This window comes from Portunus trituberculatus, chromosome 42, assembly GCF_017591435.1.
Source record: "Portunus trituberculatus isolate SZX2019 chromosome 42, ASM1759143v1, whole genome shotgun sequence".
Taxonomy (NCBI): Eukaryota; Metazoa; Arthropoda; class Malacostraca; order Decapoda; family Portunidae; genus Portunus; species Portunus trituberculatus.
The window spans coordinates 21,834,324-21,852,665 of record NC_059296.1 but is presented as its reverse complement, the minus strand read 5'-3'; the positions used below and the strand labels follow the sequence as shown (position 1 = coordinate 21,852,665).

Here is an 18,342-nt window from a genome sequence, read left to right as displayed (position 1 = left end):
ACTCTTTGTCTTTTCATGGGATGCTAACTGAGGTGTTTTAACTTATTCTTGAACTATAAATATTTTAGTTTACAGACAAATGGTACTACCAATAACTATATCCTTTTTTTTTTTTTTTTCTTGTTTTTCCTTCCGGTTTCCTTATTACACTAGGTCTAGGATGGTGCCCCCTGATAGAGGAGTCAGGAAAACTTTTGATTTTGGCATTTAAGAACTGTTACCCCGAATGTATGCCCTTCCTAACCTTGGACCATGGCCAGGATTCGAACCCGTGCGCTTGAGAACCCTGGGGCCCACAAAGTGCATGCGGTCCCACTGCACCACAGTGGCCCTAACTATATCCCTTCTCTAAATTTTGTAAAATAGAATGCAGTATTGTATAAATAATAATGAATTACTAGCACATTCCTATAATTTTTTTTCTAATATATCACAGGAACAATTACCAACACTATTTATAATGGTTCTTTATAGGAAAATATTTTATGGTATCCCTTACATTGGTTTTGATGCCTCTGCTTGGTCAGTTTGTAGCTTCTCTCCACCCTCCACCTCCATTGTGCAGTAAACTATTCTGTTTGGTGGTAGGTGTTTGATTTCCCGCACCTCCATCACCAGCACCTGCCCAGAGAAAAATGAATTAAGCATTGATGATAAAATCCATGGAATAACACCAACACACAGAAGAATCTTAAACATCCATAAGACCTGTCTTAAAACTTTTTTCAAAAATTTTGACATACTTAAAAGTAATTCCCTATCTATATTCATATATGTAAGTTCCCAATATTAGTTTTAAACTTATTAATGATGTTGCATGCACACCTGAACTAATCTCACTCTATAAAAATAAACAATTATCTACATATATACTTATCAATCAGCTATTCAAATACCTTTAAAGGAGAGGAATTTATTTAGCTATCCACTTCAATATCCAGGAGGAGAGGCATTTACTAAGCTATCTAAATCTATGCTTTTTAGAATTTGATTAAATGATATAAAGAATTTATTAAAGCTCACAGTACTTCCATGATGAACATAACCTATAAATCATAGATCAAGCTGTTGTGATATTAATATTATAATAATACTTGCTTTCAAAACTCATCTACATATTTGTATGACATAAATAAATGTTCCCTAGTACATGAATTACATATGAAATAAAATTTTATTGTAATTATAATAAGTAGGCCTAAATATCTTATTTTAAGCATAAAACTAAATAGCTTGTGATCTACATCCATATAGACAAACAATACTATATGCCATGACTTTCAAGGCAAAATATCAAACTATACAAAATTCTGAAAAGGTATTTTGAGAAAGGTAACTTGCAAGTACATCAAAGTAGTTTGCAAAGTTAACTATAGAAAACAAGCTTGTTATTTATATAATAAGAACAAGTACCATTCACAAGTTTTAAGTCAATGAATCTTTCATCTTAAATTGTATACATATCATAAAAAAAAACCCCATAAATTAAAGAAAAGATATTTGGTTAAGATAATTGTGAAGTTTGAATGAAGTTTCATGTTTGCAGATCTGATGAAAATTTAATTCAAACTAAGATTACATATTCCATTTACAAGTCAGTTTGTTTCAATAAAACAAGTCAGTTTATTTCAATAAAATAACAACAGTCTAGCAGTGTTGTGATTAGCATGCTTGTTTCATAAATAAGATCTTGGACTCAAGTTCCTAGCTACATGCAGACAATTTTCCTTTATTTTCTTTGATACCAAAGCTCCATTCACACAGCAAAAAAATTAGCATAGATCAAATTTAAAAAGTTGTGACCTCCATATGTGTGTATGTATAGTAGTAATAAAGTGAAAGGATTGTAATTTTGTCCTATATACAAAGGAGTTTGTATTTTACAAAACTGCAGTGAATAGAATTGCAAACAAATCTATATCATCTGCTTGATTACAGAAACAAAAAGTTACCAATCCAAAACTAATACTATCCTCAGTTTCACTCAAACATCAGTCCTACTTGATAAGGTAAAACTCTTCAAATAAATAGCTAGTTTTTAGAAGCCATATGATATTCATATGCCCAAGATCTTTCATTGTTTCACATTAAAAGACTTTATTTATTATGTAGCTTTCTTTAGTTTTTTTTTTTTCTTTCTTTTATTAGTCACAATTTGAATTGATCTAATCTTTCTTTGTATTCCATCTTCTTAAAACATGACCACAGCAACATAATTGATTATTAATCTTGCTAATGCAACTATCACTTATCTTCTAGAATTTTGCAATCCATGTAATATCTAAGAGTGTCAAAGATTTATGAGTTTTTCAATATTTAGGTGTGACTGGTGCTTTGTATGAATGTGATTACCATGTTTACCTAAGCTACATTCATATAGTTCTGCTTCTAGATCTGTGCATTGAAGTTTTCCTTCTGTTATGTGAATTCCTTGCTCATATTACCTCTTAAAAGATATTTCAAATATATTTTTTTAGGGAGCTGTGAAAAATGCAAAATTTTAAATACAGTAATACTTCGCTCAACAAACATTAGTCTAACGAATTTCTGGTTTAACGTTCTATATAGAATTAGGCCAAAAAGTCCGCATAACGTACAACCACATCCGTTTTAGTGAATTTTCTGGGTTTGAATTTGCCGAGTGAGGGACCGAATGTGGCAGCTTCGCTGTGATTCGCTGGCTCCCCGCCTCTGTCTCTAGTGCTCCTGGTGCTGGTATTGGCTGCCTCTGTCTCACTCTCTCCCGCTCCGCAGTACGAAGAGGTTGACCTGTATTTCTGCTCCGCTTAGCAACGTGTTTTCGCCGCTAAACACGTTACCTGTGTTAGTGCAACACGCTAAACTCTGCCTCACCGTGGCGAACTTTGATCTGCTCCTGCACAAATTACAGTGGAGTTATCAGTGAAAGAATTTGTATGTAGCTCCTCTAACTTCCAATGACTCATATGACATCATAAAAGTAGTGGTACACCGGTAAAATTTTATTTAACCCCTATACAGTAATCGCCTGCGTATCTGGATTATAGCAGCCAAGGCCCTGGCGGATACACGAAATATCCGGATACACAGAATTTCCTCTCCCAACCACTTATAAATTGAGAAAAAACATGTACATAACCCAAATGGGTAAGAAAACAATGAATGAAAGCACATTAAATGATCGTGTATACAATAATGACTTCCTGGAGCATGATAAAATGATAACATATAAGTTACCTGCTTCTCTAGAAAATGTGAGGGTTGGGAAGGTGCCATCAGCAGCATCATGGCAATCTGCTGTTTCACTGCTGAATTGGACATTATCTGAGTCATTATTAGTGTGTTGAAATGAGATAATGATAGTGAAGTATTTATTGTTTGTCTGGTACAGCTTTCTACCTCTGTCTCAACATAATTTTTTGTAATAGTGTTATTGTGAGAGCTATGTCATGTAAAGTTGTGATGATGAAGGCAGTAAGAAAAAAAAAAAGTGTTTGAAAAGATCATAACAGTCTTATGATATAGAGAGATGGTGGAGAAGCCTGGCAGTGAGGCATGGGGTGAGGCAGGGTCTTGGAGGGGGAGATAACATCAATGACAGAGGGGAGAGGGGAGGCCAGAATTGAAAGTCCAGCTGTCTCACAACAATACATTTGTTTATTTGTTTCTAGTTGTCTTCTCTTCTTGATGTTTCTCATTCTAATTCTCGTCAACTTATACCTATCAATCAAAAATTAGAGAGCTAAATGACACACCTCCCTACTTGATTCCCGGCCACATACTAATGTGTAGGGTGTGAGTCAGGCTATGACACAATCACACAAGACATTTAAAAATGGCTTCCTGATGGGAAGGGTATTTAATTCTCAAAAAATAAACTATACCATCTGGTAATTTAGGATCTGAAGATTTTGGATATACAATAGTAATCCAAATATCTTTAATCCCACAAAATTAAATAAATCCTGCATCTCCCTAAAGTCTGAGTTAAATTTTTTGGGGGTGGGGAATTCGTATAAGTCAGATATATATACGTAGTATGTTGGAGATACTTAGTTATTAATGGTACAGGTATGTATATATAATCTTTTTTTTTTAATCCATGTGGTATGTTGGGGACCAGCCCAGAACGCATTCCCCCTTTTTCCATTACTTCCTATGGGAAAATTACGTCCGCTTAACGAATTTTCGCTCTACGAACAGCTTTGATACCTCTATCCTGTTCATTAAGCGCAGTATTGCTGTATAAGAAAGGGCTCATAAAGCAAATAGGGTTACATATGGTAGTTTCCGTATGGAACACAACTACCTATATCTGCCCATAATCTTCACCTATATCTAACATATTTTAATGCTCCCAACAAATTCAAACCTAATACTAATTTCATTACTATCAAATTCATACAAGTCATCTACACCTCTAGTTAAAAAATTTTGTATTTTCTTTTCAAATTTACCTCTATCAAACATTATCCATTACTTTTAATCCAATCCAGTTATTAACACTAAAGAACCTGCCTACAACATCTTTATGTTATCTATTATGCCACTTGGTATTCAAAAGAAATAGTAAAAACTACATAGGTCACAAAATAAAATTGGGAAAAAGAAATTTTGAAAGGAGAGAGAGAGAGAGAGAGAGAGAGAGAGAGAGAGAGAGAGAGAGAGAGAGAGAGAGAGAGAGAGAGAGACTGTATATTTACCTACAGTGGTGCCTTGAGATACGAGTTTAATTTGTTCTGTGATGGAGCTCGTATCTCAAATAGCTCACATCTTAAAACAAATTTTCCCGTTGAAATGCATTGAAATGCCATTAATCCATTCCAGCCTCCTGAAAAAGAGCACCCCTATTTTTTTTTTGTGTTTTCATGTAAGAAAAAGGTATATAAATAGTAATTATTGCACAGAAACATGATAAAACATAACAAGAGATAACATAAATAGATACGTAAACTACTTTTATAAAGTATATTTATCTAAGAGGGTGTATTTCACGGTACATTACCCTACCACGTTCCCAACCCTCACTTGAGACTGCTGATCAGCTGGAGAGTACAAATATAGGCACCCAGAAAAGACTGGATGCTCTAATAGCAACAGAAGAGTTAATTGACGACACTGTAAACGTTATTCATTGATTAAATGAAGTTTTAAGTATGAGAGAGAGAGAGAGAGAGAGAGAGAGAGAGAGAGAGAGAGAGAGAGAGAGAGAGAGAGAGAGAGAGAGAGAGAGAGAGAGAGAATGTGGAAGAGGTTTGTTTACATTGTTCTCCCCCCTCTGTGATAAGCAATTAAAACTACACTTCCTTTAGACAAAAAAAAGGTCAGTAAATAGTGTGAAAATTATGAAAGAACATTCACAGTGCATGATATCCACAGGAAACACGTAGATACTAGGTCAGCTGAGGCTGGATCGATGCACCGAGCTACCGACTACAGCAGCAACATCCCCAAGCATGATTCATATCTCAAAATTTTGCTTATATCTCGAAACAAAAAAATTATCAAATCATAGCTCATATCTCAAAAAAACTCATATCTTCAGGGACCACTGTATATAAAATCCAGCAATCATATTCTGGAAGCATCAGTTTTCAGGGATGACTGTCGATGTACCTTTTTCAAATTCACCACTTGGGCGTGCCATTGTTTTCTGAAGGTACTGTTTATATTTTGATGGCACTGTACAACAAAATGACATGTTTAGTTATGCTTGCAGCAATTGACAGGCATTTCTTCTCATTTAATAATTTTTTGCCATGGTATAGCCCCATTATGGATTCAGCAAAAAAAAAGAATGGTGTAAAACTCAAACATCGTACATTGCTGATCATAGAGCTAAAATTTTTTATTTGCTTTTAATTTAGTGTTCAATTTTCTTCTTTTAAAGCACTATTCAGGCAATCTATTTATGCTAAACACACAACATATACAGGTTGAACATCCCAAATCTGGCAACTCCCAAACCTGAGTCTTGCTAGATAACAAAAATTCCAGCAAGCGCTGCCTGTGACTGTCAGTCCATTGGAACATTATGATAACATATATATACCTTAACATGATCCCTGTGGTGAATGGAAATGAGTAATTAGCTACCTAATTAGTGTTTAGCATCTATGAACCACCAAGTGTGGACTCAGAATCATTCTAGCTTTAGATTCAGTTTTGATAGCATTGTTTGGCTTTGCTCTATCAGGTAAAACCAGTCAAGGGCTGGCATCCTCTCAGTTTACACCTGTCCTTATTAACTCTTTCCTTACGAGGACACCTATTTTGCATCCTCAGAGCACTCATGACATATCCAAGGACATGCATACTGCGTCATAGCTACATTCTGCTAAGATATGTTTTTTTCTGGATACTGTAAGAGATTCTTCAGAATATAGGTCATATATGAGGCCCTGCGTGCCAAACAATCATAACCCTGAAATTTGAGATTTTGAGATAACTGCTGCTCCATGGAGTAGAGGGGTATAAAAGTCGTATGGTAATGCTGGCCAAGCCAAATCCAACCTTCTAGGTACCTACAGCAAGGTGCAAAGTCGAGCGAAAACACGTGAAAAAAAGTAGCGAGATACCAGCTCAATTCTGTGCCAAAGAATAGTAACCTTCCCAGCCCAGCTGTTGCTGCCTGACGTGCATGACCCAATCAGCAGCGCGTATGGCTGTGACATCACTCCCATGCCACGCCTCAGCCAATGACAGCTATGTTTACGCTCCCTCTCTCTCTCTCTCTCTCTCTCTCTCTCTCTCTCTCTCTCTCTCTCTCTCCCCCTTGACATGTGTGTGTCAGACTAGCCCTTTAACTCGTAAGGATTAATATTTATTTTTTTCGCTCGAAAAAAATAAAAAATAAAAAATTTACTTTTACAGCTATCATCATGAAACCTTCACATATTCCAAATTAAAACAAGTACGTACTCTTAAAATAATAACTTAGAAATGTTTTAGGAAGAAAAAAATTACTGCTAGTGAGTGGGGTTTAATTAACCCAATCTTAATAAACTGGAAATCTTCTGATTTATTATCAAAACCTAAATAACTAAACAGAACTACCCAAGACCTTTCATTTCATGTATAATACTTACATATATTCTGACCAATCTTAAGTGAGTAATCAGTGTTTAACTTTAAGCGCGTTTTACTCAAAAGTAGGATTTTCGGGTTATGATTGTTTGGCACGCGGGGCCTCATATGATACGATGGTTTACTTGACTTTCGTCATTATCACAAAGATGTATGATTTGCTTATAGAAGGATAAGTACTGATGCATCCTGCTGGTAATAATTTAATTTAATTTATTTTTTTTATGGAACCAATAGGTTTGTTTAATGCTGAGGAGGCAGTAGACACCTGTCCAAACAATATTAGCTACTTCTAGTGAGATCTCACACACTGGTTCAATGGTTGCTGTGAACTTATCATTAAAGCCATCTGTGACTTTACTGAATGTTTCCCTTTATGTCTCAAAACACTAGAGAGCAGTCACAACCTGCCCTATAAAGACAACTCTTTTTCCTCACACAATACTACATGCATATAACTACTGTACCCATATTTTCTTCCCAAAATAAGAAATCATAAAAAAAGATAACTCTTTTTATGTACCAAAATGATAATTTACTCCCAGTGAGGTCTAATAGCACTAGTTCAATGGGTGCTGTGAACTTTCCATTAAAGCTAGATGTGTATTTCTGAAGCACTTAAGTTAATCTTTGAAAGATCACTTAGGTTTGCTGAGATACCTCAGGACTGGAAGTTAGCTAATGTTACACCAATATTTAAAAAAGGTAGGAAGGATGATGCAAATAATTATAAACCGATCAGTTTAACTAGTATAGTATGTAAAATACTAGAGAAAATCATTAAGGGTAGTATTTGGGAGCATTTAAATGAGAATAGATTAATTAGAGATACCCAACATGGCTTTAGATCAGGGAGGTCCTGTCTTACAAATTTGCTCGATATCTTAGAATATATTACCAAGGAGTTAGATGATGGAAATAGCATAGATGTTATATATCTAGATTTTAGCAAGGCATTTGATAAGGTACCACATAGGAGGCTAGTGTACAAATTGAGACTACATGGGATAGGGGGTAGGTTAGTTGATTGGATTAGTGAATGGCTTTCTGATAGGAAACAGAGAGTAGTATTAAATGGGGCAATGTCTGAGTGGAAGGAAGTGGTTAGTGGGGTACCCCAAGGATCAGTGCTAGGACCTCTTCTTTTCTTGGTGTACATTAACGATTTAGATATAGGAATTAGTAGCAAAGTATCAAAGTTTGCAGATGATACTAAGATAGCATGTGCAGTACAGGGTGAAAAGGACAATTACAGAATACAACGAGACCTGGACAGGCTGATAGCATGGGCAGACAGGTGGCAGATAGAGTTTAATTCTGAAAAGTTTCAGGTTATGCATTTAGGTAAAGGCAACACAAACTTTAGCTATGAGATGGAGGGAAGTTGGCCAGAGGCAGCAGAGGAGGAAAGGATTTAGTAGTGATAGACAGGACTATGAAATTTTCAAAGCAATGTTTAGAAGCAAGAAATAGGGCAAATAGGATCCTGGGTTTTATAAATAGAAATGTTAGTTATAAAAGTAAGGAAGTGGAGCGTAGCTTATATAATTCCTATGTTAGGCCCCATTTAGAGTATTGCATACAGGCCTGGTCACCCCATTATAGGCAGGATATCAACATGTTAAAAGCAGTTCAGAGAAGAGCAACTAGGATGATACCAGCATTAAAGCACCTGGAGTATAGAGATATATTAAAGGAATTAAACATGTTTTCATTTGAGAGGAGATGTATAAGAGGGGATATGATAGAGTTATTTAAAATGTTCTCAGATACAAACTACATAGATGTGAGATCTTTCTTTACCTTAGAGGAGGGAAGTAGGACTAGAAATCATGGCAGGAAGATTAGAAAGCAAGGCTGCAGGTTAGATATAAGAAAATATTTCTTTAGTCATAGGGTGGTAGACTTCTGGAATGCATTGCCAGAGGGTTGTAGATAGCACTAGTTTGACAATGTTTAAAAACAGATTAGATAAGCACTTAAATTTGTTAGATTTATAATTATGTATAGTGCTGCATGATAGTTTTTATAAGAAATTTACTATAGTTAAACAAGATTACAGATTGTAGAGGAATTCACTGCAGGACTTAGCCCTGTTAATGGGCCAAATATCTAGAATTAGTATATAATGTATTGTGTACTTGTAAGTGTATTTTTAAGTACTGATGACGAGGTCGCTGTGCGACTGATACAGGATAACCTAGATGGGCCCTGGTGGCCCTTTGTTATCCTATTATTTATGTTATGTTATGTTATGTGAAAGTTTCTCTTTGTGTATTACAACTCAAGGGGACAGTCACAGCCTGGCCTCTAAAGACAACTCTCCTTCTTCATACAAAACAACATGCACTTACCACACACACCCTTCACTTGAAATTAAATATGGTGACTCCAAATCCAGGCTCAGAGTCCCCTTCTGGGGAGGGGACCAGAAATGTCCTCAGGTCAGACTGCTCTCTCAGTGGTGACCAAAAATATCTTGACACCTCCCTCAACTTTTTCATTAACTTCTGCAATATTCAGTTTTACATCTATTTTTCAATCAGTAGAACACCACCTTTCCTCCACTAAACCTCATCTTCTTTTCCTCACTGAGACACAGCTGTCTGAGTAACTAATAGTAACCCCTTCTCTGTTCTCTCCTACTTTCTATATCCTCATTTTCGTTCCAAAGCTGGATGTTGCATCTATGTGCGCAACTTGCTTTTGTGCCCACAATCTTGAATCTTCTGAGTTTTCCACCATCTGGCTTCAACTCAATAGTCACTCTCTAACTAAATTTATCTGTACTGTCTATCTTTCCCTTAACTCCTCTGACTATAGAAAATTCTTTGAATATTTAACTTCCAAAATGGAGCATATTCTGTCCCTCTATCTTTTCGAGGAGAACATTGAAATCATCCTTGATGATTTCAATGTTCACCACCAGCTTTGGCTTTCCTCTCTCTTCACTGACCATTCTAGTGAACTAGCCTTCAACTTTGCTATCCTCCATGACCTAGAGGAACTGGTGCAACACCCTGCTTGTATTCCTGACCATCTTGGAGATATGCCCAACATTTATGATCTTTTCTTTTACTCTAGTCCTTCTGCTTATGCTGTTACCCTGTCTTCTCTGTTGAGCTCCATCAATCACAATCTCATTTCTGTATCTTGTCAATTTCTTCCAACCCCTCCTCAGAATCCCCCAAAGTGCTTTGCCTCTGCCAGTTCGGGGACCCTCTAATCATCTAGTTTAGCATTAAAGTCATGAATATCTCTGGCTTGAACCACTGCTTCATTTAAATTTTTCCATATTCCTATACTTCTGTATGGAAAACTACATTTCTTAATGTCTCTTCTACATGTGGTCTTTTTCAATTTAATGCCATGTCCCTTTGTATTTCTAGAGTCCCTCACCAAGAGATCTTTGTCAATTAATTCCAACCCCTTCCATGTCCTGTATATAGCAATTAAATTTCCTCTTTCTCTCCTCTGTTGCAATGACTGAAGTTTTAATATCTTTAATCTGTCCTCATACATTAGGTCTCTCAAACTTGGAACAAATTTGATTGCAGCTCTTCGAATCCTTTCTATCCTCCTTATATCTTTCTTAATATGCGGTGACCATATAAGGGTAATATATTCTCGTTTAGGTTAGTTAAATCATGTATTCTATTAGTTTTTTCATCATCTCTTCATCTATATAGGTAAATGCCTATTTCATTTTCTTAATAACTCATATATTTCCCCAACTATGTTGTTGACGTTTTTCTGGTGATAAATTATCATTTATTGTAATACCAAGGTCTTTCTCTTCCTTTCTTTTCTGAATTTCTACCCCTTCTATCGTGCAAAATCTTGTTTGTCTTTTTGTGCTTATCCCTAGTTGCATCACTTTGCACTTTTTTGCATTAAATTCCATTTCTCATTTCTTGCTTCACTCATGTATCTTATTCAAATCTTCTTTGTAGCATTTCATAATCCATGAAATTTTCCTTCCGTTTCAGTAACTTTGCATTATCTGCAAATAAGCTTATATAACTGTCCACCTCATCAACCATATCATTGATATATATATATATATATATATATATATATATATATATATATATATATATATATATTAGGTCCTAACCTATAGCGCCTGTAGGTAACTTTGAGTACTGAAAGCATTGTTAAGCTTTCACCCATTAGTGGTGTAGGCAATTTTATTTATAGTGGTACCCATATTAGGGCCCATATCACCACCTAAGCACATCTTTGGTCTAACCACCTAGAGCCTGGGTATCATGGTGACATGTAAGTAACTCTAAACCACTAAAAAAAATGGCAAAGTATCAAGGCGATACATGGTAGGATTTGAACATACACATGGATGTCTTCCCAATCCCACCCTCACCACCTCCCATATACACTATGAACATTACAGGGGCCAAAACTGTTCCCTGTGGAACTCCACTTATAACTCTGGACTATTTTGATTCTTCACCTTTTATCATTGTTCACATTTCTCTGTCCTTTAAGTCTTATACAATCCAGCATTTTTCCTGTAAGACACCTATGTTTTAATTTTCCATAACCTTTGATGTGGTACTTTATCAAAAGCTTTTTTTTTTTTAGATCCAAGTAAACACTGTCTGTCCATTCGTCCATCTCCTGAATTATATCTCTTGCTTTATGGTAGAAACTCAATAAATTTCTTCCACTTCTGAAACCAAATTGTCATCCAGATATTGTAAGTGACTCTTCTAGCTGTTGCATCCATCTGTCTTTAACTATTTTTTTCGTCTATTTTTGCAACAATGCTTGTTAGGAACATTGGTCTGTAGTTTAGTAGTTCTTAAATTCTTTGTTACCTCCCTTAAAAATTGGTACAATGTTTGCCCTTTTTCAGTCTAGAGGGACTTTTCCTTCCTATGTAATATCTCTGCCAGCTGGTCATGATATTGCTTCAATATTCAATTTGACACCCCATCAGGTCCTTGAGCCTTATTCACATCCAAGGTTTTCATAATCTTCCTGATTTCCCTGACTTCTACATGGATCTTCCTCGTTTCCTTGTCCCTGTGACTTATTTGTGTCCCTTCAAACTTGTTTTCTTTGGAGAATATCAATTGAAAACACAAATTTATTATTTCTGACAATGACCTTCCATCCTCGTATATGACAATCAACTTTTAATGTCTATTTTTTTTTTTTTTTTTTCATATTTCCAGGAACATACTTATACAAAAGTTTTGGCTCATTTTTGCATCTGTCAACTATATCTTTCTCATAGTTCCTTTGTTCCTCTCCTAGTGTTTGGGCATATTCATTTCTTACTACTTTAAATTCTTCCCAATTATTAAGTCCTCTTCTTTTTCTCTATCTATTCCATGCTTCTTCCTTTTTCATTTTTGCTAATTTACATCTAATGCTACATCAGTCTTCCTTTCTCTCCCCCTCACTGATTCTGATTTTGGGAACATACCTTTTAATCCCCTTATTATTATAAATATTAATAAATATATCTCACTTCTCTTGTACTGCGCTTGCTGTATTAGTTGATTCCACTCAGCTCCTGTGAAGTATTCCCTTTACATTACAAAATCTGCCTATCTTCTATTTTTGTGAAGTTTGTTCTTAATTAATGCTAAACCACTGTTTATGTTGAATTCAATTAACAGATGGTTGCTTTTCCAGAGAGGACACTAATAATTTATTTTTTCAATGACATCAATCTCTTTCGTAAACAATTCTCTTTCTTCACGTTCTCTTGTGAATTTATTTGGATTTTTCTTTTCCTTCATCCCAAAAATCACAAAGCTTTTTTTCTTATCCACTGCATCCCGCACCAAATCTTTCTTCTCTTTGATCACTTCAATTACAGCAACTTTCATGTTCTCCTGAATTAGTCTCCTTACCACCTCTGAAATTTTGACTTTTTCCTCTTCTTGCTCATGTTTCCATACATTTCATAGTTCTTTCAACTTGTTATCACGTAATCCACCTTCGGCCCTGTCTGCAAACCTGTCCTGCACTTTAGCCTGCAAGCTCTTTAAAGAGCTTTCGTAATTTTGGCATGTGGTTTTTACGTCATTTTGTTTCTTTATTTCCTGAATCCCCTCTTTCAATTCCAGATCTATTGCACTGACCTTCTCACATTTAGCTACTCTCAATTTCAGGGGTGTGTTCTCTGTTATCAGTCGGTCTTGTTTATCCATTAGACTGGACATCACCTCCTTCATATATCTTAATTCCCTTTCTACGATGATTAGTCTTCTCATCTTACCTTGTTCATCCATGAAACCCGAAAAATCCTTGTCCATAGTATCCTCTGACATTTTCCTTAAACCAACAGGAGTTTCTATATAGCATTGGTTATCACTCGGCTTATGTTTTGATTCCGCCATACGCCTGGCAATGCTACTTTGTTCCATCTCTCTCTCTCTCTTGTTATTCATTACCTATATATGATCTAACACTTATTTAATTTGGAGATAGGAGAGCATATGGCCCCCTCTCCCCCTGTCCATACATCTAGGCCAGTCTCCAACTCCTTTTGTAGTAATCTCTACGAGCTGCTCAGATGCGTGTGTCCTGCATGGTGTCTGTGTGTATTTACCTAGTTGTAGTTTTACAGGGCCTGGGCTTTATGCTCGTGTGGCCACGTCTCCATATCTACACTTATCCAATCTTTCCTTAAAACTGTGTGCACTCGTTGCAGACACTACTTCTTCATTCAAACTGTTCCACGTCTCAACACATCTTTGCGGGAAACTATACTTTTTAATATCTCTTAGACATCTTCCCTTCCTCAGTTTCTTACTATGTGTGTGTATTTACCTAGTTTACCTAGTTGTAGTTTTACAGGGCCTAGGCTTTATGCTCGTGTGGGCCCGTCTCCATATCTACACTTATCCAATCTTACTTTAAAACTATGCACACTCGTTGCAGACACTACTTCTTCATTCAAACTGTTCCAAGTTTCAACACATCTTTGCGGAAAACTATACTTTTTAATGTCTCTTACTCATCTTCCCTTCCCCAGCTTCTTACTATGTGATCTTGTGCTTCGACTGGCATATTCTTCTCTCAGAATCAGATACTTATTGTCCACTTGGTCCATTCCGTTTATCAATTTATAAACTTGCATCAGATCCCCTCTCTTCCTTCTCTGCTCCAATGTTGGAAGATCCATAGCCTTTAGTCTCTCCTCATATGTCATCCTTTCAAGTTCTGGGACCATTCTTGCAGCCGTTTTTTGTAGTCTCTCCAGCTTCCTTATGTGTTTCTTTTTGTGAGGGGTCCACACTACTCCTCCATATTCCAATCTGGGTCTTATTATAGTACTTATCAGCTTTATCATTTCTTTGTCCATGTAGTGAAATGCTATTCCAATATTCCTTTCCTTACCAAATTATATGTCTCTCTGAAAATTCTATCAATATGGCTTGCCGGTTGATTATTTTCTTCTATTGTCACTCCCAAATCCTTTTCTTTTTTTACTTTCTCCAGTTCTACTCCATCTCCCATCTTATAGATTCCTATTGGTCATTTTTCACTCTTTCCCATTTCCATGACATGGCTTTTGTCCACATTGAATTCCATCTCCCACTTTTTACTCCATTCCCAGATCTTATTTAGGTCTTCTTGCAGTATTTCACAATCCTCTTTTTGCTTTATAACTCTGCACAGTTTCGCATCATTCGCAAACAGATTTATGTAGCTCTTCACTCCTTCTGGCATGTCATTTATATAAGTGAGAAAAAGTATTGCCGCCAATACTGACCTCTGTGGCACTCCGCTTTCTACTGCTCTCCACTTGGACTTCATATCTTTGACGACTGTCCTTATTAACATTAAAAAATGTTAAACATTCAGTCTCACACACACTACATTATAATGACACAGTCTTACACACTCCTCATGAAATCTCAAATGCATTTAACACTTATTTTTCCCAAATTGCACCTGAACTTTTTTTTTTTTTTTTTTTTTTTTTTTTTTTTTACGATAAGGCCTATAGCGCCTGTAGGCACACTTGAAGAGTGTATGGGAAGTGCTGTTCAGCTTCCGCCCATTAGTGGCGCAGGCAATTTTATTTATAGTGGCCCATATCACCGCCCAAGCTCATCTTGAGTGTAACCACCTAGAACCTGGGTATTATGGTGATATGTAGGTAACTTTAAACCACTCGACAAATGGCAAAGTGTTTTAAGGCTGTACGTGGTAGGATTCGAACATACGCGTGGACGTCTGCCCGATCCCATGCTCACCACCTTTATCCACTATGCCACCGCCTCCCTATATAGCTCCCAACTTTCTAGACCTCCAAACTCGCACATTTCTTATCTCAAAGGAAATTTCCTCAATTCTATGAATATTCCCATAGTGACAGAAAATGACATAGTAAAAGCTATTTCAGCCTTAAAAAATAAAAAAATGCCCTATTAATGAAATACCTGTGAAAATAATCAGTGAACAAAAACCTTTTAGCAGAACCACTCGCAAAACTATTCAATGTTTCAATCAGAGATGGAGTTTTCCCTCATAGATTCAAGCTGGCAAAAATCATCTCTACCCATAAATCTGGAAGTAAAATTAATATTTCAAATTACCGACCAATTTCTATTTTACCAGTGTTCTCTAAAATTTTTGAAATCATTATGAAGAACTTCCTCATGAACTACCTCAATAAACAGAAAATCTTGAATAACAGGCAGTTTAGTTTTTGCCCAGGACAAAATACTTTTGATGCTATAAATGTGTTTACCACTGATCTCCACAATGCTTTAAATAATCCTAAGTCTATCATTTCCATTTTCATTGATTTCAGCAAAGCATTTGACACAGTTGACCCAAACATTCTAGTAGACAAATCACATCACTACAGTATTCGTGGCTGTGTGCAAAATTGGTTCAAATCATATTTAACTGACCGATCTCAATTTACACCCCCCAGTAACTCTAAATCTGCCATCAAACCTATACATCTTGGTGTGCCACATGGTAGCATTTTAGGCCCTATTCTTTTTCTATTACATATCAACGATATCAGCAATGCCTCAACTGCTTTAAATACAATACAGTTTGCCAATGACTCCACCTTGTACATGGTTGGTGATAATCCCATTGACCTAATCTACAGAGCCAACCTACAATTAGCTGCTTTTTCTGAATGGTGTCTTGCAAATCGCCTAACAATCAACGCGGCTAAAACTTTCTATATGTTATTCACTAACACCACCACCAAATACCAACCCTTACCCTGACTTACCATACTAAATAAAGATATCACTCAGGTTTCTAAGATGAAATTTCTTGGAGTCACATTTGACAATAATCTTACATTTAAATATCACATATCAAACCTTTGCCTTAAATTATCACGGTCAATTGCTCTATTACTGAAAATGAAAAACTTTGTACCAGTAGAAATTATGAAAATTATGTATTATGCCAATATATTCCAACACTTAACCTACTGTAATCCAATTTGGTCCACTACCTACCTATGTCATCTACATAATCTAAATACTCTCCATAAAAAAATAATTAGAATCATGACAAATAATGACTTCCTCCAACACACACCTCCACTCTTCAAATCCATGAAAATCCTTAAACTCTCTGATCTGTCAAACTTCTCTATTGCATCTTATATGTTCAAACAGATAAATTCCAGCAGTAACAGTAGTCTGACTCAAACCCATAACCACTCCACACGCTACAGACATTCTCTACAGATTCCTCATCACAGTTTAACTCTCTACCAACACTCTCTAATGTTCAAAGGTCGCAAAATATGGAATAGCACTCCAACATATGTAAAAAATTCAATAAACATAAACATCTTTACGAGAAAACTAAAAGAATATTTATTGTCTCTGTACTGACACATTTTGTAATTCAACCTTCATAATTTTATAAATAGCTGTCGTTCAGTCTTTTTTAAGTAATACATATTTATTTCATTAATTAGTATTGTAATAAAAATAGTCTATATTCTTTAGTTTTCATCATAATATTCTGAATAAACTGTCTTTCAGTCTTTTTAAGTAATACATATGTATTTTATTATTTATAGTAGTATTGTAATCAAAATAGTCTATATCCTTCATTTTCTTGTTGTAATCAAAATAGTTTATATCCTATAGCATCTTTGTCTGTTTAATTATTCACAAAACATATATTTCTTTATTTACGATTAAGATTCCATTTTTCATGTAAATTTATTATTTATTATTTTTTTTCTTCCCTTTCCTTCCTGTTCTCTCAATGTCAATTATCCCCAAGTCCTTTGTTTTTCCAATACTATTTTTTTGCATTATCTTCAGTTATGTTTTTAGTTTAGCTTAGTTAAGTATTACAGTATTTAGTAGATATTAATTGTGCCCAAAAAGCTTGTGCTTAAAAAAGGGGCTGTTTGTCTTCCAAATTTATTGTACCATAAACTTATAAGTGTATTACAGACAAAAATAATAGAGTGTTTAAAGTGTTTAAAGTGTATTTCTCTCCCCCTCAAATAATTTTCCATCCATCTCAATGTGTTTCCTTTTAAACCACCTTTCTCCTCTAATTTCCACAGTAACCTTACATGTGGCACTTTATCAAATGCCTTTTTTAAATCCAAGTAAATACAATCAACCCATCCCTCTCTCTCTTGTCTTTGTGTATTTACCTAGTTGTATTTACCTATTTGTAGTTTTACAGGGCCTGGGCTTTATGCTCGTGTGGTCCCGTCTCCATATCTACACTTATCCAATTTTTCTTTAAAACTATGCACACTCTTTGCTGACACCACTTCCTCACTCAAACTCACTTCATCCATTCCATTAATCAATTTATAAACTTGTATCAGATCCCCCCTCTCTCTTCTCTGCTCCAAGGTTGGTAGATCCATTGCCTTTAGTCTCTCCTCATATGCCATCCCTTTAAATTTTGGAACCATTCTTGTAGCCATTTTTTGTAGTCACTCTAATTTTCTTATGTGTTTCTTTTTATGGGGAGTCCACAAAACTCCTGCATATTCCAATCTAGGTCTTATTTTAGTACTTATCAATTTCTTCATCATTTCCTTGTCCATATAGTGAAATGCTACTCCAATATTCCTTAGCAAATTATACGTCTCAGAAAATTCTATCAATATAGCTTACCGGTTGATTATTTTCTTCCATTGTCACTCCCAAGTCCTTTTCCTTTTTTACTTTTTCTAGTTCTACTCCATCTCCCATCTTATAGATTCCCACTGGTCGTCTTTCACTTTTTCCCATTTCCATGACATGGCTTTTGTCCACATTGAATTCCATCTCC

At 35.6% G+C, this 18,342-nt stretch overlaps 1 protein-coding gene across 19 annotated transcripts in view; it reads right to left on the bottom strand.

Moving 5' to 3' along the window:
* Positions 1-18,342, bottom strand: part of LOC123517573 (calcium-dependent secretion activator-like) — a 1,686,808-nt gene that overhangs the window by 964,936 nt on the left and 703,530 nt on the right. For all 19 annotated transcript variants that reach the window (XM_045277817.1, XM_045277814.1, XM_045277824.1 and 16 more), the window contains one exon: positions 500-621. In XM_045277817.1, the coding sequence (XP_045133752.1) occupies positions 500-621 (122 nt within the window). The remainder of the gene's footprint in view (positions 1-499; positions 622-18,342) is intronic.